This window comes from Hemiscyllium ocellatum, chromosome 5, assembly GCF_020745735.1.
Source record: "Hemiscyllium ocellatum isolate sHemOce1 chromosome 5, sHemOce1.pat.X.cur, whole genome shotgun sequence".
Lineage (NCBI taxonomy): Eukaryota > Metazoa > Chordata > Chondrichthyes > Orectolobiformes > Hemiscylliidae > Hemiscyllium > Hemiscyllium ocellatum.
Window position 1 is genome coordinate 62497308 of NC_083405.1, and position 22849 is coordinate 62520156.

Sequence of the window (22849 nt, forward strand, 5' to 3'; positions counted from 1 at the left end):
TTTGTGGAGTCATGCTTTTGAATTTTAGTTGTTATAAGGTAACTTCTAAAAGTACAGGTTAGACTACTTTTATGGAAAAGACATACATTCACTGCAGAGGTTGGGTGCATAGTTCTATAGGAGAAAGTGAGGACTGCAGATCCTGGAGATCAGAGTCGAGTGTGGTGCTGGGACAGCACAACTAATAATAGTCCTGACCCAAACAAACAACACCCTGCTATCTTTCCAGGCAATGGGCAGATATTCTCTTAAGTTATCAGTTCATTTGTAATGAGGTTAAGAGGTTTCAGTTACTTTCATCTTACTCAAAGAATAATAGGTATCGTCTCCCTTTAAGAAGTACACCATTTGAATTCCCATAGGAATTCTTATCCTTGTCTGCCATAACATATGATTGTGAATCTGAAAAAGATTAAGCAAATGAAACAGTGACAATAAATTTTATAATTTCTTTGGAATATTTTTATCTTAAAGTTGCCAATGTGTTTAATGGGAAAAAGTAGGGTAATTTAAAACCAGGTAGAAAAAAATAAACAGAATGAGCTAAGACTATTACCAAAAGTTTGGTTGAAAAGATAAGCACAGTTAAGGCTTTCAAAAGGGATGAAACAGAAAAGTAATGATATTTAGATAATGAATTCTAAAATGTAGGATTCTGAGACAAGTGGTCTGTCACCAATATTGGGATGAATAGAAGGAAAAATGAACAACGAACCTGAGATTGAAGACAAGGTTTCATGAGGGGACATGCGGCTGGAAGAGATTGCAGATGTAAGGTGTGATGAGAAGATGTGCAGACAACAATAAAAAATTTAAATTCAGTTCACTGGCACACAAGAATTCACGATAATCTAATAAGCACAGGCTTACTAAGTAAACAAAACTTATTACGGACACTGCCAATGAAATAGATACCAATGGATTCTTATCCCCTGTTCCTTAAAAAAAGGATGTTATAATCAATAACTGTAGTTCAGTATTTGATAATTAGCAATTAATTGTAAATCCTGTGGATAAACCAAGTGTATGTAGATATAAATATCATTATGGTAGGAAGGGGAAAACTTTAGGAAAATCTGTATATAGTGGAGCCAAATACAGTACCTAAGAAAATGTCTTCTACACTTAGAATCAACCATCGCAGGAGGAAGACATTCATGTCTACACTAATTCTTTGAAAACATAGTTCCATAGACTTATATTTTCCCCGTAGCTGTGCAATTCTGTTCTTTTTGAGATGTACTGAAAACTCTTTGCAAGTTACTGGTGAATCTGCTTTACTTTCAGGTACAGCATTACAGATCGCACAACTCAATGCATATATCTAAAGAAAACTTCACTCATCACCCTTGCTAATTAATTAAATTCAGCAAGACTAGATAACAAACCCATCAGTTAAAGCAATTACTTTTTATTTAGCCTGATCATAATCCTTTATAATAATATCTGCTGCAACCATCTCTGCTTTAGGAATGGCAACAGATCTTCTCAAAACTCACTAAGATCCTCATAACATATGAAAGAGAAATAGAGAGGCAATTCAGCCCTTCAGCTTGCTCCACCACTTAACACAATCGTATTTGATCTCATCTCTGCCTCAATTTCACTTTTTGTGCACTCTCAACAATCCATTACTCATTTAAAAAACTGTCCATCTCTTCAAGTTTATTCAGTGCTACAGTATCCATTATACTCTTGGATAGTGATGCTACAGATTCACAACACTTTGAGGAAAGTAGAATGGAGTATGGCAGTATAGTAAATGGTATGAATTTATTCTCTACCTCCCCATTACCCCAGCTTCATCACAAAAGAAGAGAGGGAATATCTCATCAACAGTCATCCATCTTTCATCACTAGTTACATTTTTATTAACCTTTTTCTCCCACAAATGCAGGACCTACTTGTCAGCTCAATTTTTATTTGCTGATGTGATTTTTTTTAGAAGAGTTAATTAAAATGTTGCCTCAGACTTATTCCTTTGTAAATTCACATTCTGCTTTCTTGACTCCAAACACACTAACTTTTGCCTTTGCAAGAGTAGAGCATTGTGCAAATTACCAAAATTGACATTGCACTGTCAAATTTGTAAATAGCCTAATTTTATAGTCGGAGAACCAGAATTTCAGTTCATAACTCAAGCGTGCAATTCACAACAGCACAGTGAAGTGAGACAACACAAAAATGACATAGACAAAAAAAAGTGTTTCTATTTCACAAAATCAAAACATGTATACTAAGAAAATATGGGCAAGAAGAGAAGATTTAGAATTAGAATGGGATGAAATGCTGATGAAAATGGACTCAAAGAATAGACAACATTCATGTCCAACATAACTTTTCTGATCTTAGATGTAATATCCATCCACAAAGTTGGCTTTTGAATTATTTTACAAGCTGTTAAAATAGCAGCTAAAGTTTACAGTGAATAAGGTTTACAGTTGAGATAACTTCAGGTTTGGTCTGACCAACACCACGAAGATGTATTTTTTAGTTTGACAAACTTTGAATCAGATGTTTACAAAGCCAGAAAGACTATGTGCATTTGCCAAATGACACCAGAGACCTGGCCTGATTTCCACGTTTTGCCTTGAACCCTGCACCCACTATTTACACTGAGTGGAGATGCGTGGTCCTTTTGAAAAGATAAAATACACTTTTGAAAAGCGAAGATGACTTTTAGAAGAAGAACTAAAGTTTGCTTTGGGATTGTTAAGGGTAAACAGGAATGTTGCAACAAAAAGAAATGATCAGTAGAACTGCCAAGCTGTCAAGTCACTTAAATCCCAAATCCTTCAAGTTCAAAAAAGCCCGCTGCAGCTGCTTGCAATCTTGCTAGCCCTCAGCTGACATATGCCTGAGGACTATCATTGAGGATCAGGTGCTGACTGACTGATTCCACAGCCTATTATCATCACAGTGGGGAGTAGTATTTACACAACTGATTGACAGCTCTAAGTGACTGTAAAGGCTTTGTGTGTGGCTATGAATAAAACGTTTGCTTTCATAAAGAATTAAACATTTGAAAAAAATTAACTGATTGGGCTTTCAAATTAATATTCTTTTCCTTAAAAAAAGGTGAGAAGTCTGCGATAAACACATAGGGCCTTATTTTATTTCAATTCACCAGGGTTTCTGAGGGCTGTCTAGGGTGGATACTAGTTTAATTGAAATAAAGGGTGTAAACGAAAGGTGTGGTGGGTGGGGTAATGGGTTGGTTTGAATTGGCAAGAGGCTAGCTGCCAGCAATAAAGGGCAGTTCTATTAACATTATGTTTACAACTGAAGGCTGACTCCAACTGGTATTATAAAGGAAGACTTTCAGGCATATTTATGATGTGTACCAGAATTCTGTGGATTGCACCAATGACTGGGGAAAAGAATATGAATCAAATGAGGAAGAACTTCAAAATTGGCATTCAAGCTTCTGAAGCTTTCAAATAATGCATTTCAACATTTAGCAGGGTAAGTCAAATGCAATTCTATGCCTACAGTTTTAATTGGTCAAAGCACAGCAGGTTAGGCAGCATCTCAGGAATAGAGAATTCGACGTTTCGAGCATAAGCCCTTCATCAGGAATAAGAGAGAGAGAGCCAAGCCGGCTGAGATAAAAGGTAGGGAGGAGGGACTAGGGGGAGGGGCGATGGAGGTGGGATAGGTGGAAGGAGGTCAAGGTGAGGGTGATCGGCCGGAGTGGGGTGGGGGCGGAGAGGTCAGGAAGAGGATTGCAGGTTAGGAGGGCGGTGCTGAGTTGAGGGAACCGACTGAGACAAGGTGGGGGGAGGGGAAATGAGGAAGCTGGAGAAATCTGAATTCATACCTTGTGGTTGGAGGGTTCCCAGGCGGAAGATGAGGCGCTCCTCCTCCAGCCGTCGTGTAGTTGTGTTCTGCCGGTGGAGGAGTCCAAGGACCTGCATGTCCTCGGTGGAGTGGGAGGGGGAGTTAAAGTGTTGAGCCACGGGGTGATTGGGTTGGTTGGTTCGGGCGGCCCAGAGGTGTTCTCTGAAGCGTTCCGCAAGTAAGCGGCCTGTCTCACCAATATAGAGGAGGCCACATCGGGTGCAGCGGATGCAATAGATGATGTGTGTGGAGGTACAGGTGAACTTGTGGCGGATATGGAAGGATCCCTTGGGGCCTTGGAGGGAAGTGAGTGTGGAGGTGTGGGCGCAAGTTTTACATTTCCTGCGGTTGCAGGGGAAGGTGCCGGGGGTGGAGGTTGGGTTGGTGGGGGGTGTGGATCTGACAAGGGAGTCACGAAGGGAGTGGTCCTTGCGGAACGCTGATAGGGGAGGGGAGGGAAATATATCCTTGGTGGTGGGGTCCGTTTGGAGGTGGCGGAAATGGCGGCGGATAATACGTTGTATGCGCAGGTTGGTGGGGTGGTAGGTGAGAACCAGTGGGGTTCCTCCACCGGCAGAACACAACTACACGACGGCTGGAGGAGGAGCGCCTCATCTTCCGCCTGGGAACCCTCCAACCACAAGGTATGAATTCAGATTTCTCCAGCTTCCTCATTTCCCCTCCCCCCACCTTGTCTCAGTCGGTTCCCTCAACTCAGCACCGCCCTCCTAACCTGCAATCCTCTTCCTGACCTCTCCGCCCCCACCCCACTCCGGCCTATCACCCTCACCTTGACCTCCTTCCACCTATCCCACCTCCATCGCCCCTCCCCCTAGTCCCTCCTCCCTACCTTTTATCTCAGCCGGCTTGGCTCTCTCTCTCTTATTCCTGATGAAGGGCTTATGCTCGAAACGTCGAATTCTCTATTCCTGAGATGCTGCCTAACCTGCTGTGCTTTGACCAGCAACACATTTGCAGCTGTGATCTCCAGCATCTGCAGACCTCATTTTTTACTACAGTTTTAATTAGAAAATGTCATTCCTATTGCAATCTGAACCCGATCTGGACAGAAAAATATGGCTGCTACGAAGAATGAGATGGAACAGCTGTGGAGTCACATCAGACATCTTTACTGATTAGGCACACAGACTAGAACAGATGAAAGTCCTGGTGTGTTGAAACTTATCCTGGCCACAAAACAAAATCAAAAAGGGCATCTTGAGAGTTAACAGAACTTTAAAAAAATTGAAAATAGAGACAAGTATACTAAAGTTCCCAAACTCGAGTGATTCCAAAATTATTACATTAATCATTTTTTAGAGGTGCCTTGCATGTAGGTTTTGGTGACAGATTTTACAGTGCAGGAGGATTTGTGAAAATCCTTGCTTTTAGAAAATGAGAAGAGTTAAGTGCATGTTAGCTACTGAAACTCTGTCTCTAGTTGATGATATTGATATGTCGAGTAAAAAATGAGGTCTGCAGATGCTGGAGATCACAGCTGCAAATGTGTTGCTGGTTAAAGCACAGCAGGTTAGGCAGCATCTCAGGAATAGAGAATGATTCCTGATGAAGGGCTTATGCTCGAAACGTCGAATTCTCTATTCCTGAGATGCTGCCTAACCTGCTGTGCTTTAACCAGCAACACATTTGCAGCGATGATATTGATATGTCTAAGATCTTGGAAGAAATGTTATATATAAAAAGGACTGAAAAACAACCCTAATAGAATGTTAGATAATTGGTCATTGTGGACGGGATGGAACCAATTGCCACAGCAGATTCACTGACGACGATTAGCCACTGCCTTTTGACCACCGAGGATGCTTAGCCACTGCCCATTGGCCACTGAAGATGATTCGCTGCAGCAAGTAAGTCGTATATTTTGAATATTGGTGGTATATAAAATTGTCTTTATATTGGTTAAGGTAGTGTTTGTGTTGTTTCAGTAACAACTTATTTTCATGACAGGAGAGGTTTTTTAAGCTTGTATTTTTGGAACAAGAATTTTTAGTATGGAAACAGAAATTATTGATAGACGTGGAAATAAGAAGTTTTACCAAGATGGTTTTATATATATTTTTGATAAACTATCCAAGAGTGATTCAAGTATTAAGTTTTGCCAATGTGAACAATGGGGCCTATGTACTGGATGGATCCACATATTGTATATTGTATTTTAGCAAAAAGACTTGATGGGGTTCATCCAATATTGTATATACTTCGACTAAATAAGCAGCGTTCAACGTATGTATGTTTGAAATGGTGAAGTCCTTGGTACCTAATCCCAGACCACAGCATATCCACTGTGACTTTGAGCAGCAGCTATCAATGCTATGAGAGAATGTTTTCCTGAAGTTAGAATTAACCAAAAAAATGATATTTATTTTACGTCTTTTTTTAAAAAATAAATATGTAGTATGTAGATGTATAAGTAAAGGGGACTGAGAAGTATGAAACAACAGGCGGGAGGGAAAACAAATATATATATATATATATATATATATTTCCGGTGGCGAATAGTCTCCAGAGGTCAAACGACCCCAGTGGAGAAACACCGGCAACGAATCATTGGTGGCGAATCTGTCGTGGCGAATCATCACCAACCCGTTGTGGAATAACAACCACTTCACAAAAAATATACATGAGAAAAGTGAGGTTTAGGATAGATAAAACCAGCTTAAAGCAGGTACTGGAGAGGAAGAAAATCTCTAAGATTAGGTAGGTAGATGATAGTCATCAACTATCATCAACATAGGTCATTTGATCCCCCCAAAATTGCATAGATGATAATCAAAGTGAGTACTATGCATAAATAGTTTGTCCAGTGCAAAAGTGGCTCAATGGTTTAAACCAGAAAACTAACCTGTTCCCCCGTATTTATCTGCCATATTGATGTCAATGTCTGATTTTATTCTTAACATCATTCGAAGGACATCATCACTACCCTTTCCTGCAGCCCACATAAACGCTGTCCGTCCTTCCAGGTCTGGGTCATCTTTCACTGATGGATGCTTCAAGAATACTTCAACAGTCTCCTATGAAAGAAAAAATTAAAGTTAATTCCACAAATTTGCATTCAAGTTTATATAAACCACCTTTCAGCAATCTCTCATGAACACAGCTCCTTTTTCATTGGACACCACCTCCTAATAAAAGACTGGATTTCAAAGCACTCTGCTGAAGGAGTAGGGAAAGCCCCTAAGTAACAAATTACAGGCCACTTAGGTGTCTCTTGCTGCTTGTGCTACTATTATACTTGCAACATGGAAAGGTGGAGACAAGGCACTGCAGTGCGGGTACTTTTCACTGCACTCACAGGTGACAGGGAAAAGGGGATGACTTCTTTTAAGGTAGCCTTTGTGCCCACCAGAGGAAGATCATTTCTCTTCATGCATCCAAAATCTGGCCAAAAAAAAGCCAAGACCTCTCCTCACCTTGCCATTATACATTTGGAAACTCAATCTGTAACACTCAGTTCGCAAGTAAAACAACTGAAGTTGATAACCAAATTGTTCCTTCAAAAGCTATAAAGCAAAGAAACAGCTAAAATGTTTTCTTGAATCTCTGAGACTTAAGAGTGCCAAGATGTTTACATTTTATATCAATGCTTTAATAAATCAGGACAAAATACCATGTGAGAAACTGACAGATTTGCTCTTAGAAAGATTAGAAGTAATAGTTAGGAACTTAGAGGTGGAGTTCTGCCTGAGAGCCAGGAAAATCAGAAAATGGAAAATGAGCTAGAAACTGAGGATAATGAAACAGATAAATCAAAACGGTATATTGGCTAAGACAAGAAATAGAATCTCAGCAAAATAAAAGCAAAATATTTCCAGGAAAAGGGGTAGAATGTGGAAAAATGAAGAGGAAGAAAAGGGAAGAAGAGAGAATTCCAGGCAACAAAGAAAGATAATTTAAACTGAGGCAGCACAGGAAAGGGAGGTGGTGGTGTTCTGATATTTAAGGATGACATCAAGGCGGTAGTGAGAGATAATATAGCTTACATGGAGAAAAAGGTTGAATCAATGGAAATTAGAAAGGTGACTCAGCCTATGGGCAACCAAATAATAATATCATGGTGGGGCAGGCAATTAAAAAAAAGTAACTGATGTATGTAAAACTGGTACTGCAATTATCATAGGAGATTTTAATTTACATATTGATTGGTCAAACCATGTCGGTCAAGGCAGCTTTGAGGAGTTCATAGAATGTATCGCTATAGTTTCTTCGAACATCACACAAGGGAACTTAGGAGGGAACAAGCTATCCTAGATCTGTGAAATGAGACAGGAATAGTTAATAGTCTCATATTAAGGGATCCTCTTGGAAGAAGAAATCACAGTATGGTTGAATTTAAAATACAGATGGAGAATGAGAAGGTAAACTCCACTACCAATGTCTTGTTCTTAAACAAAAGGAGACTATGATGAGACCAGGGAGATGTTGGCTAAGGTAGACTGGGAGCAAAGACTATGTGGCAGGACAATTGAGGAATAATGGAGGACTTTGAAATCAATTTTTCACAGTGCCCAGCAAATGTATATACCAATGAAAAGAAAGGACTGTAGGGAAAAAAGGAAATCACCCATGGATATCTAACAAAATACAGGAGGGTATCAAATTGAACCTAATGCATTCAAAGTGGCAAAGATTAGTGGGCAACTAGAGAACTGGGAAATCTTTAAAGGTTAACAGAAAGCCAGGAGAAAAGAAATTTAAGCTAGATTATGAGAGTAAACTAGTTCAGAATAAAAAAACGGACAGCAAACATTTTTACAAATATATAAAACGAAAAAGAGTGGCTAAGGTAAATAGTGATCCGTTAGATGATGAGAGGTGAGTTTTAATAATGGGAAATAAGGAAATAGCTTGGGCATTCAACAAGTATTTTGTGTCCGTCTTCAAAGTGGAAGACACAAATAACATGTCAATTATTGATGACATGCAGATGAGAACCTAGAAACAGAAATTATCATTATCACTAAAGAGGTAGTGTTGGGTAAACTAATGGGGCTAAAGGTAGATAAATCTCCTGGTCTTGATGGAATGCATCCCAGGTAAATAAGAGATGGCGGGTGAAATAACAAATGTGTTTGTGGTAATTTTATCAAAATTTTCTGGACTCTGGGATGGTTCCAGCAGATTGGACAACAGTAAATGTGACACCACCATTTAAAAAAGGAGGTAGACAAAAGTCCGGTAACTATAGGCCAATTAGCTTAACTTCTAGAGTGGAGAAAATGCTTGAATCTATCATCCAGGAAGAAATAGTGAGAGATTTGGGTAGAAACTGTCTCATCAGGTGGATTCAGCTTGGGTTCATGAAAGGTAGCTGATGTTTAACTAATTTGCTGGAATTATCTGAGAATATTACAAGTGCAGTGGACAATGGGGAAATGATGGATGTGATGCATCTGCATTTCCAGAAGGCTTTCAACAAGGTGCCACACAAAAGACTGCTGCTTAAGATAGAGATATATGCCATTCAGGATAATGTATTAGCATGGATAGAGATTGATAAGAACAAAATGTGCAGAGGACACAAAGTCTGCAGTGGGATTACAGATAGGTTAAGTAAATTGGTAAACGTCTGACAGATACAGGACAATTTTGTTAAATGTGAGGCCATCAATTGCAGTAGGAATAACAGCAAAATGGATAATTTAAATGGCAAAATATTGCAGCATATTACTGCGCAGAGGGACCTAGGTGTCCTTCTGCATGAATCATAAAAAGTTGCAGGTGCAGCAGTAATTAAGGTAGCAAATGGAATATTATCCTTCACTGCAAGAAGAATAGAGTTTAATAACAGGTAGGTAATGTTGCAGCTGTATAAGATGCTGGTGAGGCCACACATGGAGTACTATCTACAATTCTGGTCTTCTTCTTTGAGAAAGGATATAGTGGCACTGGAAGGGATGCATAGGAGATTCACAAGCATGATTCCAGAGTTGAGAGGGTTGTCTTATGAGCAGAGATTGAGTAGGCTGGGATAATGCACATTGAAATTTAGAAGAATGAGGGGTACCTTATAGAAGTATATAAAATTATCAAGGGAATAGATTAGAAGCAGAGAGGTTGTTCCCACTGGCGGGTGAAAGTAGAACTAGGGGGCATAGCCTCAAAATAAAGGACAAGAGATTTAGGACTGAGTTAAGGAGAAACATCTTCACCCAAAGGGTTGTGAATCTGTTGAATTCCCTGCCCAGTGAAGCAACTGAGGCTACCATGTTGAATATTTTTAAGGCAAAGATAGCTTTTTGAATATTAAAGGAATCAAGAATTATGGTTAAGCCACCGGGTAAGTAGAGCTGAGTCCACAAAAAGATCAGTCATGATTTAATTGAACAGTGGAGTAAGCTTGAGGGGCCAGATGGCCTACTCTTGCTCCTATTTCTCATGTTCTCATGCAAGTCTGATGAGAAGAGATGAACATCTTCTTCATTTCTTTTGAAAACTTAGCACAGCAGTTAATGTGACCTGTCCATTATTGGTCACTGCTGCTTCAGAGCTAGATGATAGAGAAAGCTCACAATGTTTACTCTCTCTTACTTGACGAGAGAGCCATCGACTACGAGGCAGCAAAAATATGTTTTTTTAAGTACATAATAGTGTCAGAGGTGTACAAGCAAGAATTCAATACCCTGAAGAATTGGCCTGCTTAAACCTACTTGAATTACGAACAACCTAAGCAGCTTGCTTTTGACACTGTAAGTAATCTAAGTTTCCACACTGTAAGTAATCTAATCTAATCTAATCTTGACCAGATGCTATGGACATTTAAAATTGAAGCCATCTAAAAAATCTTCATGAGGTTATTCTGTCAGAAGATTTCAAAGGCTCCATATCCTTTCCAATTCAGATTCATATTGATGAACGGGGACAGCAGGTTTCAAGCAGGTTGCAATTCTGCCTAACAGATGGCATAGATTTATGGTGAAAGGGGAAAGATTTAGAAGGGACCTAAAAGACAACTTTTTCACAGAGGGTGTGTTATGTGTGTGGAAAGAGCTGCCAGGACAAGTGGAGGAGACTGGTACAATAACATTTAAAAGGCACCTGGATGGGTCAATGAATATAAGGGTTTAAAGGGATATGGACCAAGTGCTGGCAAATGGGACTAGATTAATTTCAGATATCTGGTTGGCATGGACTTGGACTGAAGGGTCTGTTTCAGTGCTGTACATCTCTATGACGCTGTGACTCTAAATATTCTTAAACTCAGGTAAACTGAATTTTGGAAGCCATCACAGACCAGAGAGAGATTAGGGTGAGGTAAATACCTTGGAGACAAATTGGAGAGCAAAGGGAGGCCAGGCAGAGATGACAGAACTATTTCTGATCATTAAGACAAGGGAAATTTGAGGACAGACAGATAGGAATTTGCCCCAAGTGCTTCCATCACAAAAAGACCAAGCATATAAAGGAAAACTGTTGATTCTGGTATTGCCCAGATACTCAAGCTGCAGGACCAATGTTTATGGCATTAAGGATGGTCAGGCATGTTTGTGGACTAGGGCAGCTGTCTCGAGTTTGTATCGATAAAGAAATCTGTATTCCCCCAAAACACAGATGTTCACAAGTGGGGAAAGTAAAAGATTTCCACTGGTCAGCAAATAAAATTGTAATGTGCTGTTTGGGAAAGAGCAAAGAGGTGGTATTGGCTAAAGTTTAATTTGAGAGTGAATTTGCTATGTTCTAGTAACATTTGGGACATCTCAAGCTTGCCAATACCATAAAGGATAGTTTATTTGGGGAATGAGTTGACTGAGAGCAAAATGTCAAACAGAAAAGAATAGCCCAGAAAGGCTGGAGAAAGCCAGCAGTAAGCAGCAGAAATGCCAAGAACCAAAACAAGTTTGGAAGTTTATACTGCCTTTAGAAGTGCCATTTGAATTGAACCAGCAAAGAGAGGTTAAACCAGGAACCGAGAGATTTGGAAGGCCTACAACAGAGATAAAACTTGTAAGTTCGACGTAGCCCATGAGAGGTCAGTCAATGTAAAAAGAGCTGAATTAAAGACAGATGTATCGGAAAGGATTAGGACATTTTGTTTCAGGTTCTAGACAATAAAACCTCAACATTGGCTCTCCTTCATCTTTGATCTATTTGCTAAGTTTAATTAGAATGTGATAGCAAGGTGCTAAAAAAAACATATTTTTAAATTGTTACAACCAACTAAGAAAGCAGTTTATAAAAAAAGGGGGATTATGATCCCCTCTCCTGTTTGTAATATGGCTCACGATCAACCTTTCAATCAGGAGCGAGTAATATGGCACTTCGAGTAATCCAGCCCAATGATCCAGTTATTGCCAGTCGCAATTCCTCTAGATTTATCTTTTGTTTCTTTTCTAGTCCCATTCTGTTTACCTTGCAACATTAGATTCTTTTACATTTAATCCCAACTACCCTCCACTCTAATACAAATGGCTGATCTAGATTTTCCAATAGTCATTTTTCCACCGTGGATGAGAGTTGCACATCAGGAACGGCCAGGAAAGTTCCCATTTCTGATCAGCAATTTCATATTGTCTTGAACACTCGAAAAGTATACATTTAAATCAGAGAATTTGGAAAGTTCAGCTGCAGTTAAATAAACAGTTACTCAGGAAAGGTTAAGACTATTAAATACCAAATATAAGCTTCAACTGAACTCTCAATATATCATACATAGGCCAACTCCACAGACACTTTACAATTCATAGATCCTGACCTCCACTGCACCCACCTGGGATCTAACAACCTCCTCCCCCCAGGACCTGACAGCCCACTCTCCACCTCAGACTCCAAACACCCTTTCTCCCCCAGAACCCAGCAGCTCACTTCCCCTGTTAGGATGGAACAGACTCCCTCTCCTACTGGATCCGACACATCCCCTGCTCTGGAATCAAAATCCTCTTGTCAGAAACACATAGCTCTTTCTTAATCGGCACAATCTGAGCACAATTCCTATTCCTTGGAAATTACAGCCTCTACTATCACTATTTGCTTCAAGTGTAACATTCCTAACTTTCTTCAGCTCTGATAATAAGGCTTAAACCTGAAACAGCAACTCTGTTCCTATTTCTGTCAGACCTACTAAGCATTTTCACTTTTTGACTGCAGATGCTGCAAGTCAAAAGCAAAAACAAAAACTGATGGTTAAGCTCAGCAGGTCTGGCAACATCTGTGAACAGAAATCAAAGTTAACGTTTGGGTCTGGTAACCCTTCCTCAGACCTGATGGTAGCTTGGAAAATATCGGTTTATTTGCAGAAAATAGGTTGGGATAGAGTCCAAAGAGAAAGAAGAACAGTTGGACAGACAAAGTAGCTGTTAATGAAGACTGTTTGTGGTTAACAATAGCAGACTATGTGATACCTAGCCCTCGGGTTGGGTAGGGGGCTAGGACATAGAAGAGTTCAGGCCCTAAAAATATTGAACTCAATACTGAGTCCAGAGGGCTGCAGGGTCCCCAAGCGGAAAAGAAGGTGTCATTCTTCTAACTTGTACTGACCTTCACTGGAACACTGCAGCAAGCCTGAGATAGAGATGTTAGCTAGGGAACAGGGTGGTGTGTTAAAGTGGCAGGCAACTGGAAGTTCAGGGTCTTTTTTGTGGGCAGAACATAGACGTTCTTCAAAGCCGTCACCCAGTCTGCACTTCGATTCCCCAGTGTAGAGGAAACCACATTGTGAGCAGCGAATGCAGTAGAATAGATTGTGAGAAGTGCAGGTAAATCGCTGCTTCACCTTGAAGGTATGTTTGGACCCTTGGATACTGAGGAAGGAGATAAATGGACAGTGTTACACTTTCAGCAGTTGCAGGGGAACGTGAGTTGTTGGGGGGGGGGTGGAGGAGGGGGTCTGGAGATGTTCGGAGTGAAGGAAGAGTGGACCAGGGTGTCCCAGGGGGCAGATGAGGGAGGGAAGGAGAACATGTGTCTAGTGGCGGAAATGGCAGATAATGATCTTCTGAATGTGGATGCTGGTGGAATGGAAGCTAAGGACAAGCGAAACCCTATCGCTGTTGCGGGAGTTAAGAGGCGGGGTGAAGGCAGAAGTGCAGAAGATGGGTTGCAAAAGGGGAGTGTTGGGAGTGAAAGAAGAGTGGACCAAAGTGTCCTGGAGGGAACGGTCTGTGTGGAAGATGGACAAGGGAGGAGAGGGGAATACTAACTAGTTCTCAATTTCGAGCTGAGTTGGTTGTCAGCGAAATATGTCTTATGAGAGTTAGTTGAGGTTAAAGTAGAGTGTGGACAATGGAGTTCAGGGACGGTAAATGGGGTTAAGTTCTGACTTCTACTGAATAGCCATTTGTTCCATTAAGGTTGTCTAGATATTCTTCTTCCATATTTCCATTTGAATTTTTGGATTTTATTTTGAGTGGACAGAACTTTAAAGCTGAATAGCTGATTTCATTTTTGGTGTGTTTAAGAATCTGATTTTGCATACAATTTGCAAGAATATTTTCAGCTTAATCATTTTGAGAAGTTGATTGGGGATGGATGTTTGCAGATAAAGGGATGCTGGAAAATGGGAAACCTTCAAAAATAAGATAACCAGAGTCCAGAAATAGTATGTTCCTATTAGTGTGAAGGGCAAGGCACCAAGATGTAGAGAATGCTGGACAACTAGAGAAATTAAGGTTTTGGTAAAGAGAAAGAACGAAGCATATGTCAGTATAGACAGCAGGGACTGAGTGAATCTCTATCAGAGCATAAAGGCAGTAGATTAGATTAGATTCCCTACAGTGTGGAAACAGGCCCTTTGGTCCACCAAGCCCACACTGACCCTCTGAAGACCAACCCACCCAGACCCATTCCCCTACACTTACCACTGCACCTAACACTACAGGCAATTTAGCAGAGCCAATTCACCTAACCTGCACATCTTTGGACTGTGGGAGGAAACCAGAGTACCCGGAGGAAACCCACGCAGACACGGGGGGAATGTGCAAACTCCACACAGACAGTTGCCCGAGACGGGAATTGAACCCACGTCCCTGGTGCTATGAGGCAGCAGTGCTAACCACTGAGCCACCGTGTATACATAAGAGGAAATCAGGAGGGCAAACATGGTTTAAGGTGAATCCAAAGGGATTCTACAAATACATTAAGGACAAAGGGTAACTAGGGAGAGAATAGGATCCCTTAAAGATCAGCAAGACTGCCTAGGTGTGGACCCGCTGGAGTTGGGGGAGATATTAAAGTATTTTGCATCAGTACTTATTGTGGAAAAGGACATAGATGCCAGAGAACCCGGGGAAATAAATAATGAACATTGAAAAATGTCCATATTACAGAGATGGTGGTGCTGGACATCTTAAAACACAAAGGTGGATAATTCCCCAGGAGCTGATCAGGTATACCTTAGAACTTTGTGGGAAGCTAGGGAAGTGATTGATAGGCCCCTTGTTGAGATATTTGTATCATTGGTAGTCACAGGTGAGGTGCTGGAAGACTGGAGATTTGCTAATGTGGTGTCATTAATTAAGGAAGGTCGTAAGGAAAAGCCAAGGAACTATAGATGGTGAGCCTGACATCGGTGGTGGGCAGGTTTTTGAAGTGGATCCTGAGGCACAGGATTTACATGTATTTGGAAAGGTAAGGACTGATTAAGGACAGTTAACACGGCTTTGTGCTTGGAAAATTTTGGCTCACTAACTTGATTGAGTTTTTTGAAGAAGCAGCAAAGCGAATTGATGAACTCAGATGTGATCTATATGGTCAGAAGTCACAAAACACCAGGTTGCAGTCCAACAGGTTTATTTGAAATCACAAGCTTTCAGAGAGCCGCTTCTCTTCACTTCACCCGATGAAGGAGCAGCGCTCTGAAAGCATGAGATTTCAAGCAAACATGTTGGATTATAACCTGGTGGCATGTAAATTTTGACCTTATTCACCTCAGTCCAACACTGACACCTCTGCATCGTGATCTATCTGGACATCAGTAAGACATTCGACAAGGTTCCACATGGTAGACTGTTTAGCCAGGTTAAATCACATGTACTCGAAGGTAGAAGAGAGAGAGTGGTGGTGGAGGGTTTTCTTTCAGACTGGAGGCCAGTGACCAGTGAGTATCCTGCGGGTGCCCAGGTTTCCTCCCACAATCCAAAGACGTGCAGGTTAGGTGAACTGGCCATGCTAAATTGCCCATAGTATTCAGGAATGTGTAGATTAGGTGCATTCATCAGGGGTAAATATAGGATAATAGGGTAGGGGAATGCTTCTGGGTGGGATACACTTCAGAGGGTCTGTGTTGACTTGTAGGGCCGAACGGCCTGTAGGGATTGGTGCTGGATCCACTGTTTTTTGTCATTTGTATAAATTATTTGGATGTGAACATACGAGGTATGGTTAGTAAGTTCGTAGACAACACCAAAATTGGAGGTGTAATAGAAAGCCAAGAAGGTTTTCATAGAGTACGTCAGGATCTTGATCAGATAGGCCGAGGAATGGCAGATCGACTTTAAGTTAGATAAATGTGAAGTGCTGTATTTTGGAAAGGCAAGTCAGGGCAGGACTTATACACTTAATGGTCAGGTCCTGGGGAGTATTTACGAATAAATAAATTTGGAGTACAGGTTCATAGTTCTTTGAAAGTAGAGTTGCAGGTTCACAGGATAGTGACGAAGATATTTGATATCCTTGCCTTTATTAGTCAGAGTATTGAGTACAGGAATTGTGGCATCATGTTGCAGCTGTAAAGAACATTGTTTAGGCCATTTTGGAATACTGCATTTAATTCTGGTCTCCCTGCTATAGGAAACATGTTGTGAAACGTAAAAGGGTTCAGAAAAGATTTACTGGCATGTTGCCAGGGTTGAAGGGTTTGAGCTATAGGGAGAGGCTGAATAGTCTGGGGCTGTTTTCCCTAGAGTGTCGGAGGCTGAGGGGTGATCTTATAGAAGCTTATAAAATCATGAGAGGCATGCATAGGATAAATAGACAAGGGGCAATCCAGAATTAGAGGGCATATGTTTAAGATGAAAAGGCAAAGATTTAAAAGGAACCTGAGGGGCTTTGCATTTCATTCCTCAGCTTTGATTTGCCATATATTTTCAAATTAATTTTTTTCTGTTCTTTTGATATTTTTGCAATGGCCTGTGTAGATAGGTTATTAAACACCTCAAAAGCAGGTGGGACTTGATCTTGGGACTCCTGACTCAGAGATACGAGATAACCATTGTGCTAGAAGAGCCTTTTCTCTGTTTGTTTATGAGATTACTTTATTCTCTTTCAGCCAATGACTACCTTATTATGCAGGTTACTAATGGTGGGTTTCTTTTTTTTTAAACTGGTGCTTTCACTTGTTAGCAACAATTTATTTTGAATTTTGAGACCAAATCATTCATTTTAATATGCAACATATTATGTATTCATTCATCAAAGATAAATTGATGATTGACTGCATCAGCCGCATGGTCAGGAGGTGGTGAAGGAGACTTTGCCAGAGTGCTGACAGAGTGTTGGGATGTTGGGTCCAAGTGGGAATTCAGGACAGAGGGGGAAAGAAGCGCTTTACTTACATTTACCTGCAAGAAATAAATTCACTGGAGCAACATGTAAGCAGAAGTAGAAGTAAAGCAAGGATCAATTTGCCTATCTGCACTGAAACCAATGGCAGTATGACATGTCAAATGCAGGGAAAGCAACTAATTGATGAATAGATTTGGTCTGCATTACTAATCTTTAAACTGAAAGCAGTGTATTAATTTTGTGTTAATTCTGTAGTCTTTGTTTTTATTTGTTTCTTCTAAGTAAATACTTGTTGAGTTTTCTTTGTCAAGTCATACTTATTCAAAGGGTAACAAATAGTTTTTACTGTTACAGTGTGGTAGGTCAGAAAGGCCAAGTCTAGCATATGGTATGTCTGAGATCATGGACATATCATGGCCCAGACAAACACATCTGCAGGAACTGTCAACAGCTACACAAGCTTGAGCTGCATGTTTCAGAACTTGAGCAATACATGAAATCGCTGTTGCGTACCTGCAAGTCAGATGACTAATGGACAGCATGTATAGGGAAGAGATCACACCACAGATTAGAAGTGTATAGGCAGAGAAGGAATGGTTGGCTATCAGGAAGTCTCAGAAAACCAAACAGTTAGAGTAGGAATCCCCAGAATCTGTTGAGCTTGTGGTATTCCATTTTGGAAATTTGCAAAGGCAATGATTTCTTGGGGAGTGCAGCCAGACCCAAGCCCATGGCACCATGGCCTACTCAGTTGAACAGTGAGGAGGAAGAATGGAAGAGCAACAGTTATAGGGAATTCCACAGTCGAAAGTTCAGACAGGTGTTTCTGTGGAAGTAAAAATGATGATATGATGGTATATTGCCTCTGTAGTCCTACGGTTAAAGGGGTCACAGAGCAGCTACGGGACATCCTGAGGAAGGGTTATATCTGAAACATTGACTACTCCACCTCCACATGCTGCCTGGCTGGCTGTGCTCTTCCAGCCTCCTGCTGGTCTCCTTCTGGGGAAGGCAGATCAGCCAGTAATCATGGTCCACATTGGTACCAATGCCAAAGGAAGGAAGAGGGATGAGATCCTGAAGGCAAATTTCAGGGATTTAGGAAGGGAATTAATTAAAAAAGACATTGAGCATTAATATCAGGATTACTCCCAATGCCACAGCTTAAGAACAGGAGGACTGATCAATTGAACACATTGTTGCAGAAATAGTATAAAAGGGAGAGCATCACATTTCTGAGGAATTAGGACAAGTTCTGGGGCAGGTGAGACCTGTACATCTTAGACTGGTTATACCTTTATGGGACTGGAACTGAGATTTTCACAGGTCAGTTTGCTAGTCCGCTGGTGCAGGTTTAACCTCACTTATCAGAAGGATAGGAACCTGTGGGTTAACCCAAATTGGAAGATTTAGTTTTAGATTTTATATTTAGACTTTATTGACATTATTAACTCTGCTATGCCCTGTCACAATAACTGTGGTCCATTACAACCTCAGTACAGAACTTAATGGACAAAATTTGCAAATTGATTCAAACTGGAGAGCAAGGTGTAGAGAAAAAGAGCAGGTGAATTCACAGCAAAAGATGTATAAGGCAAGTTAGATAAAATATTTTTGGCCAAATGACTGGCACAAGAAATTTAATATGCATAATAATTGGATACTGAGGATAAATGGACCAAATATATACTCCATGAAATATGCCAAACAAGACTGTATAATGGGGATCATAAAGGTGGACAACAGGAGTTAAACAGGACTTCATCGTGTCCAGTCATTGTAGAACACTACCTTTTTTGTTTAATTATTCATTTACTCGATGTGGTTATCGCTGGCCAGACCAGTATTTGCTGCCTATTTCTAATTGCCCTGGCGACAGTCATGGTAAGCTGCCTTCTTGGACTGCTGCAGTCTCTGCTGTGACGGTGAGAGTTCCAGGATTGTGACCCAGTGACAACAAAAGAATAGAAATAGAGTTCAAGTCAGGATGATAAGTAGCTTGAAGGGGAATTTGGTGGTGGTGCTCCCATGTATCTTATGTTTTTGCCCTTCTAACCAACAAACAATACACTGTATAGCCAGATTAGTAGAGCACATGGTGTCATACGAATATTGCATGTTGTTCTACTGTACTTTTAAAAAAACCTCAAATTTGATCCTAACCATTCAGAATGATTTAAACTCTGGGAGTGCTGCAGAAAAGAACAACTTCTAGTAACTACTAGAATTAGTAACAATTAATTTATTTACAAGGTAACAGCAGAAAAAATACAGGAACTTACAACATTCTAGGCCATAAATGAGTAGAGATCAAAGCAGTTCACTTTTATTTCCTAACATTTGACTCGGGCAATCTATTTCACTTCAAAGTGCTTGCTTGATTTTGCCTTGAAGATATCTAAACTAGCATAGTCAAAAAATAAAAATCTTTGACTTCAGTCAAAATGCTGATATTTGTCTGTTGATGACCTCTGGCGCCAATCTCGACAAAATTGCCGGGGGAGTAACATCATTTAACTATGAAGAAACAAATAGTACTTATTGAAAATGTTACCTGATCCTGTAATATTTACTCAAAATACTAATTCTGCACAATTTAAAATGGCAAGAAATGTCTTTTTCTTTAGACTTTTCCTTGAATGTACTTACAGCAAAATTGCTCTGAGCAGCATAATGCAGTGGTGTGGCTCCTTGGCTATCTGATGGAATAGTACCAGACTTGTTCCTTTCCAGTAGAAGGTGTCCAATTTGAGCATGACCTTAACACAGATATAAAATTATGATTAAAATACAAACACTTGAAAATAACATATGTAAACAATGTACAGTCAACTAGAATTGTATAACTTCTAGGTTTTCAGAGTTACTCGTATTACGTTAAAACAAAGACTTCTAGCTACATTCTGGTACATTCAAGGTTAAATTGAGGTATTTAAGAGGAAATTAGATTGTTATCTGAAAAGGAAAGATGTGCAGGGCTGTGGGAGAAGGTGGGGGGAGTGACAAAACATAAATTGCTCCTACTGAGATCCACTGCAGATGAGGCAGGTTAAATGGCCTCCTTTTCTGCTGCAATAATTTTGTTATTTCATGATAGAGATTTGTACATACAAACACCATTTTGTATTTCAAAGATATGACTTACATAGTAGAGAACTGAAATTAAGCATTTTAAAGAATAATTTGATCATCAAAACGTATTATACACTAACTAGTCAATATATTTTGGTTGCAACTACATAAGCAATGTAATTGTAAACATTTTTACATGTGTTATTAACTTTAGGCAAGAACTGCTCTAATGTATTTTTGGAAAAAAATCTCACTGACTGAGTCATGAATAATAGATCTCCCTGAAGTCTATTCTCAGCCAACTGTCCTGCCTGTCTCAAGGTAGGGAAGAATAGAGAAAGATATCAACTGTATCTTGCTTTTCTACTCCTCTGCTGCAAAGAATTTGGGATAAGAACACAAACAGGCTCAAATACAATGCTTCCTAAAATTCAACAGTCTATCAGTAACCAGTATTTATGTTTGCACATAAAGAATGGTCATTAGATTCAACTCAGGACTGTACTGGCTTCCCTACAACCATGCATCAGCATGTCACCAAAACACACACCAGGAGTAGAGTGGAGACAATTGTTGGCTGGTGGAGTATGCATAAAGAGATAAAGGTCAGAACCATTCACTCTTACTGGAATTTATCAATATACATTAATTATTTGATCAAAATTAACAACATCATAAAGGAAATAAATTAAATGCAGGTGCTAGGAGAAGAAACCCATTGAGACTTTCATGAGTGAGTAATTCCCTTCATGGATATAACCAAACTTTGTTAACTGCAGAAAATGATTGTGATTATTCTTACTGGTAATGCCAAATATGATGATAAGTTAAGATTAAACATACGAGAAGATAAAGGCATTAAAGAGGGGGTGACATAGAATGGTTTGTGTGCTTACCTATTCCCTTTAGTACATTTATTAATGAGACCTGTTGACAATTTTTTGGTCTGCACAGGTCAGGAGAAGACCTTGAATATGTCGATTCAAAATTGTCTGCATTGTTGAATCGCATTAATATTGGCGGATTGTGGGAGATGAAAATGTGTCCTTTAAAGAAAAGGACCATGGTCGAGAAAGACTGGGAGAATTGTTATCTTTTCCATCCTTTTTCACAGAGACCAAAGTCAAAATGAAGGCAGGACACTTCATTCAAAAGGTTCTCCTCTATAGTTCATACCCAACCTATGCTTCAGCTCAAAACAAGGTTTGAGGTGAATATGAAGGGCTACAAAGAGTCCCATAGCAAGCTGTCACTCAGCACTCTGAAGTAGAGGTCAGTCTTGGTAACATTAAGGACATCTGTTCTTAGTATCAATGGATTGGGTGTAAATAAGGCAAAAACATTTGTTCACTTGTGGAATGTGTGGCAGTACTTCCTTCTCACCCGGGGGCTGGAGGCTGTGTGTATTTCACAGTGGGATGTTGGATAACTGAGTTTCTGGTTTATATTGAAGACTCTTACCAAAACTCATACTCAATAGGAAAAGGACTTGTAATATAATAAGCTGAGTGGAATATGCACGCAATAGAGCAATCCTGATACATTTTCATGTATACCATACATAGCAGGTTTGAATTTAGGAAGCTCAGCTCTCTATTCTTGACTGTTCTGGAATGTGAATGTCTCATTACCCTTACAAGCTAGGAAAACACAAAAGAGCAAGAGAGAGCGAGAGAGAGCGAGAGGACAGAAGCTGGTGGAAAGGTTAACTCTTTATGGTCTGATTTGAGTGTACACTTGATTGTCATGGATTGAATATTTGCATGTTGTTCCCTGAAGCTTGAGATCTGGGAATGTTATGAATTTAATTTGCATTCTGAGAATCTAGGATGATTTTAAAGGAAAAAACCATTTTGTAGGATAGTGATACTGGGCATGTTAGCTGAGTGACGTTACTTCATGACCTTTTCCACACTGTTTAGACTAGTCTCTCATTATGGACAAAGCACTTGCCCATTGGCCTGGCTTGAGCAAATATTCCCACTTTGATGTGCATGTAATAAATTAGTCCAGCGTACTCAGACCTGGCAATTAGTTTCTCTTCCTCTATAAACTTTTGCCATTTTATTGCTGCTTATCTGATTAAGGACATGTGGCTTTTTGTAATTGTAATAGCAATTCCTGTATAAAGACAGCTTGTTTGCAGCAATAAAAAGAGTAGCCTGAGAGAGCTCTTTGGGCTAAGAGCTGGTCTCTACTTTGCTAATGGTTTTAAAACCTTAGATACCTACAAACCAGGCTTGAGCTATGTTAAAGTGTAACATTGATGCCATTGGTAAATAAGGGTAATAATTTAAACTAAACTGTCTGTAAGAGTTTTATATTCCAGATTACCACAGAGTACGATCTCTGGGACGAATCAAGAGAAGCTTACAGGTCGAGTCCATCAGGGATTCCCTGAGCCATCTCGAATAGGTACTTTAACAAGGTCAGGTCAGGGGGTCGTGCTGCGGTAATCTGAGGGTCAGATGAGTAGTTG

The 22849-nt window shown here is 40.1% G+C and overlaps 1 protein-coding gene across 8 annotated transcripts in view; it reads right to left on the reverse strand.

The window, feature by feature from the left end:
- Nucleotides 1–22849, reverse strand: part of invs (inversin) — a 272361-nt gene that overhangs the window by 122710 nt on the left and 126802 nt on the right. For all 8 annotated transcript variants that reach the window (XM_060824802.1, XM_060824803.1, XM_060824805.1 and 5 more), the window contains 2 exons: nucleotides 19948–20057; nucleotides 6704–6875 (listed from right to left, as the gene is read on the reverse strand). In XM_060824802.1, coding sequence (XP_060680785.1) covers nucleotides 6704–6875; nucleotides 19948–20057 — 282 coding nt within the window. The remainder of the gene's footprint in view (nucleotides 1–6703; nucleotides 6876–19947; nucleotides 20058–22849) is intronic.